The sequence below is a fragment of the Diceros bicornis genome, chromosome 24 (assembly GCF_020826845.1).
Source record: "Diceros bicornis minor isolate mBicDic1 chromosome 24, mDicBic1.mat.cur, whole genome shotgun sequence".
Taxonomy (NCBI): Eukaryota; Metazoa; Chordata; class Mammalia; order Perissodactyla; family Rhinocerotidae; genus Diceros; species Diceros bicornis.
In genome coordinates, this window is record NC_080763.1 from 14,521,011 (window position 1) to 14,542,597 (window position 21,587).

The window sequence follows — 21,587 nt, forward strand, 5'->3', positions numbered from 1 at the left end:
AGATGTAACTGGGTAAAAACATTCACTTTTATGTTTTCTAATTCATTAAAAAATACAGAGATCAGTTTTAATTCCCAGTGGTAAAGGAATGGCTTGATTACTATCACATGAAAGCATAAACCATGCCAATTTTTTTATTTCAAAGACTTTCCCCTTCCAAATTAGACCTAATGTAGTTTTTACCTGCTTGAGGCTATATAATGACTATCAATGAAATGTAGTGCTATTTGTGTATCTGTATGTTTAATTTAATGTAAAGCCATGCAGAACATATTGAATTTCCTTTTTTCCTTCAACAAGCATTTACTTATAGACTGGTTATTTATCTCACTGTACTACATCTCCAGAAACAATACTGCTCTTTAAAGTTGAGGCTCGTGACAAGTTTTGTGATCACTCCTATTTGATGGGTAGGAAAAGGCAAAGGACAACATTTGGGTATGATGAAGCCTAGGAAATATAAAAAATCATGAGTGTGATCATAGTGATGGGAAAGAGGCTTAGAAAACTGAGAAAACAGTTAAAAATAAACTTCCAGCTGAACCCTATAACACCATTATAGTTAAAGACTTCTCATGTGTTTCCATGATGAGCTTACACAATTTCACATGGGTGGTGACTTTTTCCCCAGTAACTGTAAAGGAATATTGTAGGCTATGTATTAGTCCATAGAGACCTGAGTTTTATAATCTGAAAAAACTTAAAAATTGAACGTCTGTTAAGTGTGTAAGACTGCAAGTTAATTTCTTAAGGAGGCAGTAAGTGGTAGGTTTTGTTTTTCCAACAAGAATTTCTGTTTTTCATAAAAAGAAAATATTTTGGGGGCCGGCCCGGTGGCGCAAGCGGTTGAGTGCGCGCGCTCCGCTGCGGCGGCCCGGGGTTCGCTGGTTCGGATCCCGGGCGCGCACCGAAGTACTGCTTGGTAAGCCATGCTGTGGCGGCGTCCCATATAAAGTGGAGGAAGATGGGCACCGATGTTAGCCCAGGGCCGTCTTCCTCAGCGAAAAAAGAGGAGGATTGGCGGATGTTAGCTCAGGGCTGATCTCCTCACAAAAAAAAAAAAAAAAAAAAAAAAAAAAAAAGAAAATATTTTGAATCTTAGATGAGAATAATAAATATACAAATAGATAAAGCATCACATATTAGATTCTTGCCCTGTTTAAAAAGAGTAAACATGGAAATAGTCAAGCTGCGAAGTGTCCTGTGTGTGGATAATGTTCACACATTAAACAAATGTCTAAAATGCTTCACGGATGACCCTCTTGTTTTAAAGCATTGTATAAAGCTATTCCACTGTTAGTTGGGTGAATGTTCTAAACTGTGGCTATGATTTTTAATTTTTGTTTGTATGGTATTAATAGTTTTGCTTTATTCAAAGGGGCTATTAGGGATTCTCTGTTAATTGTGTGTAGTTCTAATGGTTTTCTATGATAGTAAATAAGACTTTAGTTTTCCCTGTGGGCTGCATTTCTTTGTTACTAAATTTTAAGAACCAGGAATAAAAGAGAACTGAGACAATGTCATATACTCCAAGATAAATCACAATTGTTGAGGGCTGGTTTTGTCATCTGTTAAATGAGTCCTTGCTGATCAGTCCTTTTCTTCAGGGTGCTATAAGGCATTGGGTACTGGATCATTTTTCTGACTGGCCTTCAGTATCACATATTACTGTCACCCACACCCAAAGGATCCTTCCTCTTAGTTGTAGAATTATTAGTAGGTACTCTTCAGACACAAGGTAAAAGCTCTGAAACAACTCTCTGAGGCATTCTAGCATAAATAGCAGTCTATTCGGGCTGCTATAACAAAAATACCAAAGACTGGGTAGCTTATAAACAACAGAAATTTATTTCTCACAATTCTGGAGGCTGGTAAGTCGAAGATCAAGACACTGGCATATTTGGTGTCTGGTGAGGGGTCTCTTTTTAGTTCATAGACAGCACCTTCTCCTTGTGTCCTCACGTGGTGGAAGGGGCTAGGGAGTTCTCTGGGGTCTCTTTTTTATAAGAGCACTAATTCCATTCATAAGGGCTCCACCCTCATGGCTTAATCACCTCCCAAAGGCTCCACCTTTTGATACCATCACATTGGACATTAGGTTTCAATATATGAATTTTGAGGGAGACACAGATATCCAGTCTATAGCAGGCAGCCACCACATATATTACTACTTTGTATGTATTATCACTAATCCTTAAAAAAAAAACTGTATGGAAAGTTTCATAATACTTATTTTAAAATGAAGTAACTAAGGGGCCAGCCCGGTGGCGAATCGGTTAAGTGTACTCACTCCACTGCCGCGGCCTGGGGTTTGGATCCCGCATGCACCAACGCACTGCTTGTCAAGCCATGCTGTGGTGGCATCCCATAGAAAAGTGGAGGAAGATGGGCACAGATGTTAGCCCAGGGCCAGTCTTCCTCAGGAAAAAAAGAGGAGGATTGGCGACAGATGTTAGCTCAGGACTAATCTTCCTCACAATCAATCAATCAATGAATAAATTTTTAAAAAATGAAGTAATAAGTCTCAGAGTTATATAGGAAAAATAACTTTCCTTGGACACAATGCTAGTAAGAGGTAGAGCCAAAACTGAGAAATAAGTCTGTCTAGCTCCCAAAGCTCTTTCTCATCTGATTCAGGCTTTCTGATTGTACATATTTACATCGAACAGAGTTCACATTTTTGTTCTCTGGACCCCTTACTTTGATATTTGTTAGGGCAGTAGTTAAATGCTTCAGCTTTAGAATACACTGCTTGGGTTTAAATTCCCACTCTGCATTTCTGAACTTTGTGACTTGGAGCAAATTATTTAACCTCTCAGTGCCTCCCATTCCTTATCTAATTTATAAGGTAGTTGTAAGGATTAAATGAAATAATGTAAAGCACCTAAAATAGGTGTCTGACCCATAGTAAGAGCTCAATACCTGTTAATTGTTGTTCTTATTTAATATTACAGATCAATTTTCTCTAAGTACTTTATGAACCTCCAGCTAAATGCTTTATGGTTTTAGTTAATGCCATCATTGTAGGTGGTTTCTAGAAGTGTATGTATGATGTGTTTCATTTATATATATACTTTTTTGACAGAAATAAATTTCTAACTTTATAATTTCCACAAGCAAATAATACATATTTATAAGCATTCCTTGAGCAGAAGAGTTAATACAAAGTGTGGAGAAGGGGGGAAGCTGGAGCTGTAACCCAGTTGAGGATTATTCCCCAAACCTCTCTACCACAAAACTGGGTTTGTAAAAGGTAAAAATTATCAACATTATCTCCTCTAAAATTTTTGAAGATCTTTCTTTTGCTACTTTTTCATTCACTTGTCTATTCAAAGATATTAGTTGAACATTTTCTCTGTGACCAGCACTGTTCTAAATGCTGATTAAAAAAACAAAACAAAACAAACAGTTAAAGAACAAAAACCCTACTCTCATGGAGCTTAAATTCTAGTAGGGGGAGAAAGATAATAAAACAAAGAAGTAAATGATGTATATTAGCAGATGATAATTGCTTGGAGAAAAATGAAGCAGGGAAAGAGGAGAGAGAAAACCAAGGGATAGTGATGGTGATTGGGTGTTGAATTTTTAAGTGAGATAGTCTGTGAGAAAGCCTTATGGAGAAGGTGACATATGAGCAAAGATTTGGAGGACGTTTGGGTGAAACATGTGGATGAGTATCTGGGAAATGAGCATTCCAGGGGAGGGAAGAGCATATGCAAAGGCCCTGAAGTAGGAACATGCCTGGCATGTTCAGGGGTTAATAACAAGACTATGGGGCTAAAGTAGAGTAAGCAAGGAGGACAGTAGTAGGAGATGAGATCAAAAAGGTAATTGAGGGCCATATTGTCTGGGGCCTTGTAGGTCAAAGTAATAACTTTGTGTGCATGAAATGAAGAACCAATTCAATGTTAAGAGCAAAAGAGTAACATTATTTGACTGGTGTTTTAATAGGATCTGGCTGCTATAATGAGAATAGACTGTAGATGTAGGCAAGGGTGGAAGCAGGGAGACCTGTTCAGAAGCTACTGAAATAATTCAGGTGAGGAAAGTTGGTGGTTCAGTTGGTAGCAATGCCAGTGGTGATACGTGGTGAGAAACTGCCTAAATGTTTGCTGATAGATTGGTGGGGAGGGGGTTAGAGAAAGAAGAGTTTTGCGTTTTACTTTGTTTATTGGCAAATCAAGTCATAAATTTTATTTAATGCAATATAAATAAAACCATCTGCACCAGCCCTGAAGTTTCTCTTTCTAGTTTACTGGGTATTTTAGTTTATTTTGCAGGAAATCCAGCATGTTATAATTGAAATTACTGATGCTACACAGAGTGGGAAAGTATCTTAACAATCATTTTATTAGTCTAGACCAAGAATCGTCAAATTATGGTACAAGGGCCAAATCTGGCTCGTAGCCTGTTTTTGTGAATGAAGTTTTGTTGGAACACAGGTACACTCATTCATTTACATATTGTCTATAGCAGGTTCCCTTCTACAAAAGCAACAGAGGCCCACAAAGCCTATAAAACATTTACAGTCCAGCCCTCTACAGAAAAAAGTTTGCTGACCCTTGCTTTAGACCATTGTTTAAGAGTTTCATTAAAATTTTCTTCTGATTTTTTCCCAACCGCTCAGAGTGTTTAAGTGCGAAGAGAAAATTTAAGAGGGGCCAGGAAATGACAGTAGAGAGAATAAAAAGGCATAGTATTCAAATACTGGCACCACTTATTTCTCTCCCTCATGTTAGTCTACCTGTTTCTTTGCTATGGGTATCCACTTTCCCCTCAGTAGTTCTTTGTGTTGGGAAATAAGTGCAACTGACTGGTCTGGTAAGAAAAAAAGTGTGTTTTCTCAACAGTAAAAATTTACTGTAGGAATGAGTGTTGGATGTTAGAGACTAATTTTTGAATTTCATAGCCTTGATAGAAAATAGAGGATGAGTACCAGCCTCACTGTGAGCATCAATCTTGATGAAGACTCTCCTCTTACGACTTTGTGTAATCCTGTGATGAAGTACAAATAAGTTAGACCTCCTATGTTGTTTGCTTTTATAGGTCTATAATGACGGACCTATACTACCTCAGTCAAACAGATGGAGCAGGTGATTGGCGGGAAAAAGAGGCCAAAGATCTGACAGAGCTGGTTCAGCGGAGAATAACATATCTTCAGGTAAGAAGGTTAGGTGAGTGAAAAAAGAAGGAAAATCATAATAAAACTAAAAGTAAGAGTTGCTGTTGGTTTTTGGTCTTCCTAGCCCTTGTTTTTGAAAGTATTTTACATATTTATTCCGAAAGACACTGTTATGCCTTGAGTGGAACACAAAGATGGCTAAAACAAGGTCCCTGCCGTAAAGGGGGCTACTTCTTACACACACACACACACACACACACACACACACTACAATGCAAAACAGAAAGTGCTACATTTTCTACGAGAGATAAAGATGAAATGCTCATTGGAGGAATGAGATGTCAGGGATAGCTTTGTGGAAAAGTATTATTTGAACTGAGCTGTAAAGGATAATTGGGTAAGATTTAGATGCACAGAAATGGAAGAGAAGAGCATACTAGCTGGAGCATGTGATGTGAGTAATGCCATAGCTGGGAAAGAGCAGTACAGGAACCCAATGAGAAATGGGATATTTTAGTTTGTCTGGAGTTTTGGATTATTTGAAAAGGAGGGATGGAAAATAAGCTGTAAAAGGTAGGTTTGGGAGCCAGGTTGCAGAGGTCCTTGGGTGCAGGTTAAGCTTTATGGTGCATAAGTAGTAAGCGGTTACTGAAAGATTTTATTTACTGCATAAACATCATTACAACAACAAATAGTAAATAAAAATCCGGGGTAAACCCAGAGTCCTGGGCCCTTTTAAATTTATTCTCTCCATTTTTTTGTGTTCTCTTCTAGTTCTTATTAATATGTGTACCCAACCTTACACATTTGTGAGGATAGAATTGATTTACTTTTGAATTTTGTTTTTTTGCCTAATATGACATAAGCTTTTTTCTATTTTTGAGTCACAACCTGCTTTTGAAGGGTTTTTATGCATGAATGGCATGATGAGAGTGGTGCTTTAGTGATGATAATCTGAAAGTAGTATTTTAGTTGAACTGGATTAGTATTGGAAAAGACTAGAAGCGAGGAGACCATTTAGGATATGAGGACCATACTGCAGGTGTGAAATATTGAGGTAGGTGGCAGTTTGTGTTGGAAGTGAAAAGACAAATTTGAGAGAGATTGGGAAGATAGAATTGATAGGCCTTTCTAAGTAGATGAAAGAGCTGAAATGACGGGATAATGGGGGCATCATTAACTAACAAGGAACTTAAAGATAGAATGGTCTTCCGGGAAAACAATGAATTAGTAAGTAGAATCTTCAGCACCCAAAATGCTTGAAGTTGAAATGACCATGTCCATCCTTTTCTGATACCTTTGGTGGTATACTTTCTGTGTACAATCACTCTCCTTTCCTTTTAAGGTTAAAGTGTCTTATAAAAGCAAAATAATAGCCAGTGACTTGATTCTGTATATTTTAAGGTGCACATTTTCCTATCCTTAAATAGGAAAAAATAGAAAATCAAGTGTTTAAAGAGATCATTAAAAACCAAACTGATCTTGGCATGCTGTCTTAGTCTCATACTCCCATGGCCATTCATCAGAGGTGTCTGCAGAATGAGAAACACTTGCCTCCTGTAGGGAAGAGGTAATTATCTCCTGTCAACTAGAACCTCATTCAATGAACTATAAACAGCTGGTGGTGCAGAACTATCATCCTCATTTAAAATGGAAATAACTATGGTTTCTGAGTTTCTTCCATTTCCACATATTCATTAAATTTTCACCCAACAAAAGTTGTATTAAAACTATGAGTTGGTCACAGTTCAGCTCCCCATACTCTTACAAGTACCTGTCACTTGCTTTAGTTTCTTTTTTCCCCTTGGTTTTTAAGTGGCCAAGTACTTTATAACCTATAGCGCAAATTTGACCTTCTATGTGCTGATTTCTGTGGTTCTGTATTAGAGAATTTGACTTGTAAATCATGTAATGATTAAAACTACATTGGCTTTTTTAATCTTTCAGACTATAGCAAAAGAGTTATTCACTTGGACCTTAACTTCAGTTTCAAATATTACTGTTTAACAAATCTTTACTTTCATGCTTTTCTTTTTTTTCCATTGGAAAAGAAAAGGTAATTTTTAAAATTCAAGGAGATGGGGAAAATCTCAGTAGGAAAAAAATTTTAGAAAAATATTTTTCTTTAATTATTTAATGTATTCATAATCATTTTTTCCATCTAATCTAAAAGTTCTTTGAAGTTAGGAACTATATTTTTAACATACTATTTGTTAGAGGTTAAAGATGCCAGTCACTCACTCTTCATCTTCTCTGGATTAAGGTGAAGAAGAGTCCTTTCTCCCATTCCAACAAAATTAAACATACATATTTGCAAGGAATGCTTTCTCTGACTGGAATTTTTATTCCCAGTGTATTTTTAAGCACTAAAGCTACTTAAAAAAGAATGATTTGTGGGCCGGCTCCGTGGCTTGGCGGTTAAGTGCGCGCGCTCTGATGCTGGCAGCCCGGGTTCGGATCCCGGGCACGCCCCAGGGCACCACTTCTCCGTCCAACCCGAGGCCGAGTCCCACGTACGGCAACTAGAAGGATGTGAACCTATGACATACAACTGTCTACTGGGGCTTTGGGGGGAAAAAAAATGAATAAATAAAATCTTTTAAAAAAAATTAAAAAAAAAAGAATGATTTGTCACTGGTTTAACTAAATGGATTAGAGAGTTTAATCAGAGTTGAGCTATTTATACAGATTTTTTTTTAAGTGATTACATTTTTTTCCTGTTAGAACTTTTCTTGGTATTCAAACCTATTGGTGTTTCTGTAACAATAACTTTAAGTGAAATATTACTGTAAAAGGCTATTAAAGCAACTTAGATTCTGAAAAACTTCAACAGGGCTTAGAAAATGAGTAATATGCTTGGAAATAAAGCTAAAAAGGAGGATAAAGAAAAAAATCTTTGACTTTTGTTGCCTGTACTCAAAATAAAAATATGCAGTTCGTATAAAAGAGTAATGGAGATTTTAGAAGGCTCTCCTTGTTTATCCTTCAGCCAACAGTTATATAAAAGATGATGATAATTTGTATCTATGTAGGAAATAGTAGAGAAAAGGTACAATAACAGCAAATGTTTTTAATATTTTAATTCTGTTTGGGAAATTTTAGTCATTTAAATACCTTGTTGTAGTCCCGATAAATAATTCAGATAATTTTATAATTTACTTTCAGTGATTGGTTTGGATTATTGAAACCATTTTCAGTTTTACTAGATTTTTACTCATACTGGTGAAATTTATTATTAGTTCTATCACCAACGAGCAATTTTTAAAACCCTGATTTGTTTAAGGTATAATGTAAGACGTAGTGCAAAGAAAACAACCTAGATTAAGCCTTGTCTTAATCCATAATAGGTTTCATTTTAAATCTAAGCCTTTGTTTCTGCAATTCTCCAGTCCTTTGAATTGAGCAAATATCATTATGCCTCATGAAAATCCTAATTGACTTATAGTCATATAGTTCAGTTAAATTTCGTCTCAATTTTAGATTTCTGTTCATTTATCCTATACTTTGATTTTACTTTGGAAAAGCAGTTTCACAAAAGATACTAGAAAATAAAAAGGTTCTTAAGGCAGCTAGACTTCAATGGGCTGAAGTTCCGTGGTTGTCTTAATTAAAATTATTTTCTCTTTGGAGTTGAAAGCCCTATGGTATGGTATAAAAAGACTAAACTGACTAAAAGATTATAATAATTTGATTGAGGACAACCCCAGGTATGCTATTAGGCTCAAGTAGAATGGACCAATATTTCTCTTAAGATCCTAGTCTTTTATATGTTTATCTAAAAAATTCATCATCAGATAAAAACAACAACAAACACATAGAGACAGAGATTGGATTGGTGGTTACCAGAGGGAAGGGGGGAGGGAGGAGGACGAAAGGGGTGATTAAGCACACATGTGTGGTGATGGATGGTAATTAGACTTTGGGTGGTGAACATGATGTAATCGACACAGAAATTGAAATATAATTATGTATACCTGATATTTAAAAAAATAAATAAATAGAAAATAAAAAGTTCTTCATCCATAAAGTTAACATCTAATATTGAGTTGTTTTAAATACCATTTTGTGCTGATCTTTACTCTTGTGGTAGATATCATAACACATTGAGAAAGTGCTATTGTTGATATTTCTCTAGTTTCTGATATCGACTTCAGGCTCATTTTAAAAACTGCACATTGCTGATATTTTTATTATGAGTCCACATTTTACCATAATGTAAGTCATTTTTCTAGACTTCTGAATGACATGGAAGAGATTCCCTTTTCATTGTGGTTATTAGAATTTACTTTATGGTTTTTAATCAGCTCATATTAAATTCTAATCAGCTCATATTAAACAAATACAGTGAAAGAGTTTCAAACAACTTGTTTGAAACAGTTGGAAGTTGGTAACTATGGTGGAGGAGAGAGCTGCTAGTTAGAGCATATAGCTTGTGGTGAAAGACATTTCCTAGTTCAACTTGAAATTATCTGTCTTCTGGTACAGGATGATTTTTTTTTCCTGCCTAGCTCCAAAGTTGACATTTTGAGCAAAACTGACCCCATTTCAGGTGGAATCTAAATAAAGTATACAAAAAGTAACAATAGTGAAAGATTTTTTGTTTGCTTTGGGGGCTTTGTTTTGTTTATTTGTGTTTTGAATAGGACTTTTACTAGAAATTGGTAGGTTAATAATTTTCCTTTTTCTGAGAGAGAAAACTAAAAGATATGAAAATGGAGAACAACTATTTTACTTTTTAAATGAGGACAGAGATTTGTTTTTTTCATTCAAAAATAACAGACTGGTTGGAGAAATAGCAAATTTCTGTTTTCCAATATGGATTCCAGTGACTGTGGATGGTCTTTGAAATGGAAAGGGGCCAGGTCACACTAGGAATGCATTATTTCAGATTGTGGAGAAACCCTCTACTCCAACACAGGATGTGTCTGACCCCATTTTTCTTGGACAGGACAAATTCTTTAAAATAGATTTAAGACCAGAATATAACTATAAACTTCATTTGTCTGCTAGTGTACTGACCATGAGATCAAACCAATCGTCAGCTGTTCTCAGAGGTGTGAAGTGTGTTCTACCTAGTGATTCAGACAGCAGTTGTATTTCTGCCCAACAGGGATGAGAACCAAAATAAAGCCAGAGGTGGTAATAACGGTAACTCATTAGGAAAAGTCATTAGCTTAGCTGTATTAAAATATTTATTAAGGGGCCGTCCCAGTGGCCCTTGTGGTTAAGTTCGCACACTCCACTTTGGCAGCCCAGGGTTTGCGGGTTCAGATCCTGGATGTGGACCTACACACGGTTCATCAAGTCATGCTGTGGTGACGTCCCACATGCAAAGTGGAGGAGGATTGGCACAGATGTTAGATCAGCAGCAATCTTCCTCAAGCAAAAAGAGGAGGATTGGCAATAGATGTTAGCTCAGGACCAATCTTCCTCACCAAAAAAATATATATATACATAGATATATTTATTAAATGTTTAAAACAACTGGAATAGGGGAAAACTTTGAGGACTTTTCCCTGTTTGAAAGAAATTATAAGCTTGAGATGAGATCAAACAGGGAAAAGTGGACAATTTCTCAGAATTAAGACCTAAGAGTATACTGAGAAGGAGAATATCTTTCCCCAAATCAAAAATATGAGCAGGTTTAATGAGGAAAGAACAAGAAGTGGTAAGGGGATATGGTGGCAAATGAAAGAGGGGATTGCTCTACTAGAAGATGACTAAGGACAAAGGTGGTGAAAGGAAGTAAAAAAAGAAAATCTATTGAAGTTAATTTTCTAAGCATTATTAAAACTACATTATCTTGAATTCTTACAGATTTTACAGAGCCCTTGCATGTAGGAGCATAGGTCTGATTGAATAGTTTGTTCGTTCATTTATTCAACAAGTATTTGGATGTACCGGAGGTACTGGGCATTAGGTACGTTGCTAGAGATATAGTGGTAAACCAAACAGTTATGGTATGGTGTCTGCCCTCAGGAAGCTTCAAGTCTAGTAACATTCTCAGAGTATCTCTGAATAAATTATCCTCAAACATACACACACACAATTTTTTTATTCCTGTAATTCTTTGTTTTGGTGTTTTATTTCTAACTCATTATTTGGATGTTTTTACTACTTATCTCTAGTACACTAATTTTTCCTATAGGCTCCTTTATCACCCCTTTTTAAAAAGCTTTTATTGTGGAAAACTTCAACATATATAAAAGTGCAAGACTAATGAACCACTATGTACCCCTTACCCAGCTTTAGCAATTATCAATTCATGGTCATTTTTATTTTGTCTATACTGCCACCACTTCTACCATGTCCAGGATCATTTTGAAGCAAATCTCAGACATTTTATCATTTCATTTGCAAATATTTCAGAATGAATTTCTAAAAGATAAATATACTTTTTCAAAACATAACTACATACTATTATCACAACTAAGCATACTAAGAATAGTTCTTTAATATTATCAGATAACCAGTCATTGATCAAATATACCTGATTGCCAAACACATTTTACTGTGCTATTTAAAAACTGATTATCTGTGGAGGGATTCTGAGAGGTGGAGTAAGAAGCACCAAGAATCCGTCTCCCCACAGAGACAACAATTATACTGACAAAAACTGCCTATTGTTACTATTTTGGAACTATGGAGTATGTTGAAAGCTTGGAACTTCCAGGGGAAAGCTTGGATGGTAAATTGCAGTTAATTTTGGTCAATTTCAGCTCTTAGCACAGTAGCAATTACCCATCCCCCACCCCAGTCTATTGCAGGCAGCTGGGCACAGGTTCCTGGAATGCGAGAATGGTTCAACATACAAAAGTTGATCAGTGTAATATGCCACATCAACAAAATAATGGAAAAAACCACATGATCATCTCAATTGATACAGAAAAAGCATTTGACAAAGTTCAACACCCTTTTGTGATAAAAACACTCAACAAAATAGGAATAGAAGGAAACTACCTCAACATATAATAAAAGCCTTATTTTTGTATTGATCTCGTATCCTGCAATTTTGCTAAACTCACATATTAGTGCTAGTAGCTTTTTTGTAGATTCCATCAGATTTTCTACATAGATTATCATGTCATATGTCTTCTTCATTTTCAATCACGATGCCATTTTGTCTCTTAATACTCATTCACCTTTAATTAAATAGTATAATTTACTATTAGCATAATGTACAGTAAAACCACAAATTTAGTTCCTTCTTCTTTTACAATCCTTGCCAAACTCTGATTTGAGATTTTAGGTTTTCTTAGCAAGAGTTGAAAAACTTTTTGAGATGCCTAATGACATGGAGGAACTTTTTAAATTCCTAGCAATGCACTCACTACAACTCTGTCGGCATTTTGTCATTTTTAAGTTTACGTATTTCTTATATATTCATATTCTCCTAGTTTACAATAAAGGCTTTTAAAACATCATTCCTTATTAAAGATATATGAGAGAATGCACATGAGATTCGTAATATCTACTACCTAGAAATAAAATGAGCAACTGATGACATTCTAGATGCCATCACCAAAAAATAAATAAAGATAAAATGCCAAAACCATTTTATCTTTGATAGTAGCAGTGCCTAATTTTCTTGAATATAAGTTGAACTTAAATTTGACTCTATTTAATTTAGGTGTATCAGCTCAGCATCTGCTTGTTTTGAAAGTCATTCCATTTCCTCAGTAGTTTTCTATTTCTAGAAATATGCCTCTTTTTTCCTAAGAAATGGCAAATTTCACTATAGTTTGACTCTCCCCTGGGTCACAATACAGCTATAGAAATAATTTTCCAAATCTTAAAGGAGGTCTGGTTTCCACATAGGAATAGTGTCAGTTGGAGATTTTGATGTTGACTACCAAGTCCCAGGCTGGAGGTTCATCTTCCTGAATCCAGATCTCAATTCCAGTGAGGCAAGAATTGGGGAATAGCAAGGCTCTCAGGAAAGGAAAATGGAGGCTCCTGACCAGAGGCAGATTCAGATTTGGAGGATGGACCTAAAGTCTTTACAGTTTTCAGCACTCTCTTTTATGAAAAGGAATACAAAATTAAATATTAAAGTAAATATTTACAGTCAAGTCGCATCAGTTATGTTCTGTAAAGTCACCACGAACATTGAATTAGTGAATACTGAACCATTGCTCCTAGTTTCCTGTGAGTCTCTGGTCACACATTTTTGTCAATCGATCAGTCTATATCCTTGTTTTATGTGTTTCTGTTTAAAAACCCCTTATATAATATATACTGTTGATTCATTAACATTGAACTCATAGCTTACAACGCTATAACTCATACTTGAATGAAGCTTAGGAACACTAGACGGCACTTCAGCACTATATGTGGGGACAATTTTAACCAGTGAAATTGCTGACAAAAAGCATAAAAAATGTGGAAAAAAGTGGCACTAAATAGACCACAGAGAGGGCACTTTTTCACAGTACTAGAGCTGAAAAAAGAAGGCAAATTGCCATCTTGTTTGACCTCAGCTGAGAACTGTCAGCTTCAAGGCAGTTCGCATTTTTCACTGACCTGCACATGTCCGCCAGTGACCCTGAAAGCACCTCAAGTATTGATTTTGAGGTTACAAATAAATTTTAGCCAATAGGCAAATTTGCAAATATGGAATCTGCAAAGAGTGAGGATCGACTATTTATAATCAAAAAAGAAATCCCAACAAATTATAAATTTTATGAAATTGACAAATACTGCAAAGACAAAACTCCAGAAAACTAAAAATTTTTATTAACTGTCTCAGACTCTTTATAATATTGTTTCCCCCACATTTCTTAGCTGCTACTCTTTGATTAGGATTTGTAATATTTTCTATAAAGTGAATTGACAGTGATTTTGTAATATTTTCTATAAAGAGAATGGAAAGATTGAATCAGATTTTTCTCTAGCGTGGTTGATCAAAAAAGTTTTTTTTTTAAATTATTGATATTTATGATGCATGAGATTTGCAACTTCACATAACAGATATACCTCGTGTTTGTAGTACTGCTATAAACTTGTGCCCTACAGACAAAGGAATTTGTATAAATTTTATTTCATGTGATTCTCATCGAAAAAGGAATAAAGAATAGTACATATAATTGTTTCTGTTACATTTTTAATTGTATACACTACATATTTGAGGATATTAATGACAGAACAGAACTTCTGTGTTGACTAGGCATTATTGAAAACTGACTCCACTTCTCTTATTACCTGATACTTCCCATGCTGGGCACCGTGGGACACACATACATCACAGTACACTCTCTTGCCCCATACCTGTTTATGTCACAAAAATAACTGTGTACAAAAGCAACCATGAAACACATAAATATATCCCTCTAAATCTAAACTAAATGAATCCCCAGCTTAATTTTCCCATAACAGGATGCCAGAAATGCTGAAAACCACTTCATTGCCACCCAACACTGACACTGACACCACGGAAGTGAGATGGGAGGGAATTCCTAGTGGAAAGATACAGCTAGCTTAACTTCTCGTGGTCAAATTTTGAAAATTTCGCACAAACATATGGCCAGGTGAATACACTACAGAAGACTCTCTCCTCCCAAGGCCTTTGAAGGGACCTGTGCAAATGAGAGTCCCTGTAGCTTACGTTTCAGTAAATCCACTCTGCCCCTAAGGAAGCCTTTCTCGTTTTCCTAGGAGGGAACCTGAAATCCATCAGGGGTTCTCAGTCCTGCTTCAAAGACATGAGATAACCTAAGAGCACTAAGAGTAAAAAGCCTGAAATAAAGAAAGACATGTTGCAAAATTACAAGAAAAGAAATAGATGCTGACTGTGTAAGACTGAGTGGGTTCTGTCTCAGGTACATAGGTATAACAAAGACCAGGTTGCCTCCAGTTAGAATTTTGCTTTAATTTGATGTTAGAACAGCAGCATTCCATTAAAGAGTGCTAATCTCTGTCTAGTACTTTCACTCTCCATCACTCCCTAGAGTATTCAGCACTTTCTCAAATTGACCAGCCTATGATTGATTATCAGCTGCTGTTCACTGACTGCCTGCAACCTTTATGTAAGACCTCCATGTTCTAGATGTGAATTCTGGTTATTGTAGACCATAACTGAGGTCTTTCCAATGACTTTTTTGTGTTTGTTCAGTTAGCCTCATTACCCTATCAGGGCAGAGTATTGACTAAGAATCTAAGATCAAATAAGTCATAGATATGGCTCAGTGATAAGTCATAAAAGCATGCAACTAACATGTCCATGCAATCAATTAAAACATATAGATGTGCCCTGACCCTAGAAAATGGACATGATAGTTCTCACACATTGATTATAGTGCTGTGGTAGCCTTTCTAAAAAGTGCTTAGATGTTTGGGTGCTTGGATGTTTTATGTGGAATGTCATCATAAATTTGACTTATCGAAACAAATAATGCAAATTGTGATAAATATTTATCAGGGTGGTATATATAACTTTGCATACAGTTCAAAAACTCCTCTGAAAAAGGTTTGTACTGATTATTCTTTCTCTATGGAAAATGGAGGCATGCAAGTCATTACGTTGGTGTTGTACTGGGCTCAAGGTTTGGGTCAGTCATTTTGAAAATAGGTGATAAAACATCCAGATATCTCAAGGTCTCATTAAAGTCCTTTAGTTGGGAAGGTGAAAGGGAGCAGATATTTTTTCTTGTTCTTCAGGTACATTAAACGAAGTTGTGAGGATGAAGAATGTTTGTAAGCTGCCATTTCTAAGCACTTTCTGTATTGCTAGGTATTATGCAAAGTAATTCTTATGAATTGTTGTTATATTCAGTATGCAGGAGAATAAACTGAGGCTTAAAGAGGTTTGTATAAGTTGCCTAGTAAATGGCAGAGGGAAGAGGAAGGGTCTTAACTCTAAGCTTTTATATTCACCATTAACAAGTAGCTTGAGGGGCCAGTGTTTTTTCGTTTGTTTGTTTTTGTTTTGTTTTTTTCCTGGTGCTTTGTTGAAGGTGACTGACTAGATATAAGCTTTAGGGCTGCTTTTAATATCGGCTGGTGAAGTCTCATCCTCTTTTGCATCTGCCCATCACTAGCGACAGTGGGACCTTGCTACACAAACCTTAAACGATTAGATTTCTTATGTACCCAGTTAATAGAGGAAAGTAAGTATAACTTTTAAATAGCTAAGTGAGTAGAACCATAAAAAGTGAAGTTTCTAGAAGTAAGTTCTGCCTATGTATATGGTTTCCACCTCTTAAGATGATTTCTTCTTTATTGTCATTATAAGAAACTATCAATTGTGAAAAGACAAAAATTTGCAAGTCAGTAGGGAATGTAAAACTTTTTTTTTTCATGAATGAACAAATCAGAAGAAAAAAGGAGATTGGTGATATGGAAATCCTATGGAAAATATGTTCAAAAAGTCGTTATCTTTGTCTTTAATCATAACGGGTAGTCGTGAGAGGTGATTTTCTTTGGATTATAAAAAGTTTAACTTAATGGTGGTAGAACGTTGAATTATGTGCTAAGTAGATTAAAACTCAGAAGTGTGAGTAGAAAGCCTGATTTTTCATAGAAGAAATGTTAAACATATCTTCACCTGCCAATTATATCTATCGTACATCTTTCTTTCCAGCTGATAAGAAATAAATATCAGTTTTCAATTTTGTTCCGTACATAGTAGAGGTATCCTTCAAGATTCCAAGTATATTTATGGACTAGGTAAATGTTGTCAGAAAGATAAGTCAAGATTAGTCAAAGATAGGAAAATAATGCTACTAGTGTAAGTAGAAAGTAATGTGGGCATTGGAGAGTCTCCTTAGCTTTGTGGAGGGACTAAATCTGTGTGAGTCACTAATGGGAAAAGTTCTCAGAAGTTTTATCAAAGCAGAATACAAAACAGAACAAGACATAGATTCCTCTATCCTTAGGGAGCATGTATTCTTACCCATCTTGTCTGTTGTTGCTTTTACTTTTGCCACCCTGTTGTTACAGATTTTATTGGCTTAGACCAGAGGTCAGCAAACTACTGCCCTAAGGCCAAATCCAGCCCGACTGTTTTTGTAAATAAAGTTTTATTGGAACATAGCCATTCACCTTTGTTTATATATTGTCTGTGATTGCTTTCAGGCTACAATGGCAAAGTTAAATAATTGCGACACAGAATACCTAGCCTGCAAAGCCAAAATTACTTACTGTCTGGTCCTTTACAGGAAAAGTTTGCCAACCCCAACCTAGACAGCGATGGAAATAATTCTTAAATATTTTTGCCTTCTATTTTCCTTTGCTTCCTCCTTCCGTTCCTTCAGCTATATATGAGCCCTTGTCTGTATTTGAGATGTCAGCTCTCTGGGCATATGCCTTTGTCTGCCCCCTGCTGAAGTTCCCACCCCAAACAGTTCGCTAGTTTTCCACTTATGAGGTGAGGAATTTTTATAGGTTAGATCGTGGGACTAGATATGAAGTGTATGTAAGGACTCAGGAATATACTCTCTGCTCTGTCACGGGGTTTGGCCACTATTTGTTCACGTTAGATCATTATTAAGAGCACAGTGGTCTCCTTGAGATTTAGTAAGGAATAATGTTAATGATGGTGAAGCTTTCAAATACATAGTGATGCTTGCTTAAATATTGGGATCAAATCTTGGTTTATGCTGAATAATATCAGGTCTACAAGAGTGGGTTTGAAGCATCTATGCTAATGAAATCAGTTTTCATTTTACTTTATCTTTGATTTCTTGCATGTTGGAGGTAGGCAGGGAATGAGGGTTAGTAACAATTTTCTTTTAGTTCATAATTTTCTTCTCTTTTACTCTACAGTAAAGTTCTACTGATATATTTGGGCTGTTGTTGTCATGCTATCACAAGAGGCTCTAATAGCCAGAAAGATTAAGATGCAGATAGAAAAAGAAGTATATAGAGATTTCAATATGGAGAAATAGGGAGTCACTAACTGTATCTGAATGGATAGAGACAGGTCATTATTTTTACCATTGCTTGTTACTGTTTTCTCAACTATTTCATGTCTTTCTCATAACTATTCCACCTTTTATTCTTTTCTCTTTTCATTGGCAATGAACATTTTCATTGTTCATTTTTAAACAAAATATATCACTTATAAAAATCCAACACTTTTATATGCACACAAACTATCATTTCTTCTATCAAGTTGAAGCGTATCAGAGGCTATCTAGGATTGTTGGAAGAATTCTAGTTAATATTCTGCCAATAAAATAGCCCTGTGGCTTTGGACATTTCTCTTGCTCACATCTGCCTGAGGTTGGTGGGGTTTTTTTTTGGTTTGTTGATTTGTTTTATTTTTAATTTTGGTCTGAAACCTCTTTCCCTGGAGTGATTGGAGTGGCTGGAGTTATTGGGTTTGGAAGTGTCAGAGCTAGTAGAGGAGACTATGTCTTGAAGCTGCAAGTATCATCAGAAATAAAGAGAGAGGTTGTTACAGTATGCCATGTGAGAGAGTCGATTATGTTTAAAGGGTTAGGGACAAAACAGATACTATGTTTGGCTTTGCAACCAAAGGACCTAGTGCCCTGCCCTTTGTACTTATATAATGGATGAAAATAGCAATAAAGCTGAACGCTAAGAGAAAGCTTTTAAATATAAGGAGTCCTTCCTATGTTCAAAACCTATATTCCATGAAGGATGTATTCACTACTAGAGTTTTTTTCTTCAAACAAATGTTATGTTTTCCTTTCACATAAGAATATATAGTACCATATTGTACTCAAGATTAAAATTGTTGAAAAAAAGGTGGTTTACCATTTTTAAAAGGAACTTATATGAGCAAATGCCTCTGGAAACATAAAGTCATTAGTTTACCAGTAAATAAGTAGATTACAGATGTGAGTTAAATGTGCATTAAATGTTTGAGAATATGTTGGGCTTAAAATACAGGCTTCTATTTCTGGATAAGATATAGTAAACACATTATACCCTATTCTTCCTGCTAATTACAACAACAAAAAATCCTGTACACAGGATTTCCCATGTTGGGAAATCCCATGTTGTTTGTTTGTTTGCTTGCTTGCTTGCTTGCTTCCTTCATACCCCAGTGGAGGTGCTGGAAAATCCTCCAACGTAGAAATGCCAGTGGATGGAGCCCGAAAAAGCCCTATTTTGATTATACCTAACCTATTCTAGGTGAACATGAAAAAAGTGGCCTCTCTGGCCTCCCGGGTGCCACAGCTGTGGTGATTGAGCACATAGCCATGTCCACTATTCCTGCCCTGCAATGATGAGGGCACCCCTGCCTCTCCCAACTAGTGTTACAACTGCAGAAACTTTGGAGAAAGCCCTGTCCACCATCGCCACACTGCAATAATGAAGCAGTTCCCATTCTCCTCCCAACTAGAGTGGAGGGAGGGTTATGAAGAGGAGGAAGTTAGAGAAAGGAATTTTTAAAATCTTGTTTGAAATCCTGGGCAGACGTCTGAACATTCCATGCATGAAACTGATCAGAATCAATATAGAAAAAGGTTTGAAAACTGAACTCTGATATTATATACCACCCAGGCTTCAGACTGGCCTCTGGGTAGCCCGCAAGTGGGGCAGAACAACATAGCACTGAAAAGGCTGTAACAGTTATATTGACATTTGAGCCACAGCCCATAAAAGTGAGCTAGAAATCTAAACAGTTTGACTGCCTGCTAAAATAGATAATTTAAATAGAAAGCAGAGTCTCATAACATAATACTCATCATCATACCAAGAACCAGGAAAATCTTAATTTAAATGACAAAAGATAATCGGCAGACACCACACCCAGATGACGCAGATGTTGGAATTACCTGACAAGGATTTTAAAGAAGCTATAATAATAAAAATGCTCCAATAAGCAATCAGAGACTTGAAACAAATGAAAAAATAGTAAGTCTCTGCAAGGAAATAGATGATATAAGAAAAAACCAAATGGAAATTTTAGAATTGAAAAATACAATAACCTGGGCCAGCCCTGTGGCTTAGCGGTTAAGTGCGTGCGCTCTGCTGCTGGCGGCCCAGGTTCGGATCCCGGGCGTGCACCGACGCACCACTTCTCCGGCCATGCTGAGGCCGCGTCCCACGTACAGCAACTAGAAGGATGTGCAGCTATGACATACAACTATCTACTGGGGCTTTGGGGGAAAAATAAATAAATAAAATTATAAAAAAAAAAAAAATACAATAACCTGGGCCGGCCTGGTGGTGCAAGCTGTTGAGTGCACGCTCTCCACTGCGGTGGCCCGGGGTTCACGGGTTCTGATCCCGGGCGCGCACCAACACACCGCTTGTCAAGCCATGCTGTGGTGGCATCCCATATAAATGGAGGAAGATGGGCACGGATGTTAGCCCAGGGCCAGTCTTCCTCAGCAAAAAGAGGAGGATTGGCAGATGTTAGCTCAGGGCCGATCTTCCTCACAAAAAAAAGATACAATAACCTAAGTTAAAAACAGGCTTATAGTAGAATAGCTATAACAGGAGAAAGAATCAGTGTACTTGTTATCCAATCTGACAACAGAGAGAATAAAGATGGAAAAATAAGTAAACAGAGCCTCACGGACCTATGGGACAATAACAAAAAAGTTTTTGTGTTGTATCTTTGGAGTCACAGAAGGAGACAAATAGGAGTGAGGGATTGAAGAAATGACTGAAAACTTCCTAAATTTGGCAAGCCAACATATTCAGGAAGTTAAGCAAACTCATAAAAGGAAAAAGCCAAAGTAATCCATTCCCAGATACTTTATAAGTAATTTGCTGAAAACTAAAGGCAAAAAAAAAATTCTTTAAAGCAGTTCCTTCAAAGAGGAACAATTTGAATGACAGTGGATTTCTCGTCAGAAAACATGGAGGCCAGAAAGAAGTAGTAAGATATTTTTAAAGTGCTGAAAGAAAAGAACTGTCAACCCAGAATTCTTTGTCCAATGAAAATATAATGAGGTGAAATAAAGACATTTTCAGATGAAGGAAAACTAAGAGAATTCATTGCCAGCATACTTACTGTGAAAAGGAAATTCTTCAGACAAAAACAAAATGATGACAGAAGGAAACTTGGAACATCAGGAATGAAGAAAGTGCAAGTAAAAGAGTAGATATAGGGTAATTGACTAGTCTTCTCTTAAGTTTTTACAGTGTTTGATGGTGGAAAGCAAAATTTATAACATTGATATAGTTTTCAATGTATATAAAGCTAATTTTTAAGATGAGTATATTATAAAAGGGGAGCGAGTAAAGGGATCTATAAGTTAGTAAGGTTTCTGTATTCCACTTGAAATAGTAAAATGTTGATATGAGTAGACTGTAGTAAATAACATGTATATATATTATAATTCCTAGAGCAGCCATTAAAAATATTCTATGAAGATATGTACTTAAAAACACTATATATAAATGAGGACTGGCCTGGTGGCATAGCGGTTAAGTTTGCGCACTCTGCTTTGGTGGCCTGGGGTTCACAGGTTTGGATTCCGGGCATGGACCGACGCACTGCTTGTCAAGCCATGCTGTGGTGGCATCCCATATAAAGTAGAGG

The 21,587-nt window shown here is 36.3% G+C and overlaps 1 protein-coding gene across 9 annotated transcripts in view; it reads left to right on the forward strand.

Annotated features, from left to right (window-relative positions):
• FUT8 (fucosyltransferase 8) overlaps positions 1-21,587 on the forward strand; it is a 298,401-nt gene that overhangs the window by 201,369 nt on the left and 75,445 nt on the right. For all 9 annotated transcript variants that reach the window (XM_058567138.1, XM_058567146.1, XM_058567145.1 and 6 more), the window contains one exon: positions 5,047-5,161. In XM_058567138.1, the coding sequence (XP_058423121.1) occupies positions 5,047-5,161 (115 nt within the window). The remainder of the gene's footprint in view (positions 1-5,046; positions 5,162-21,587) is intronic.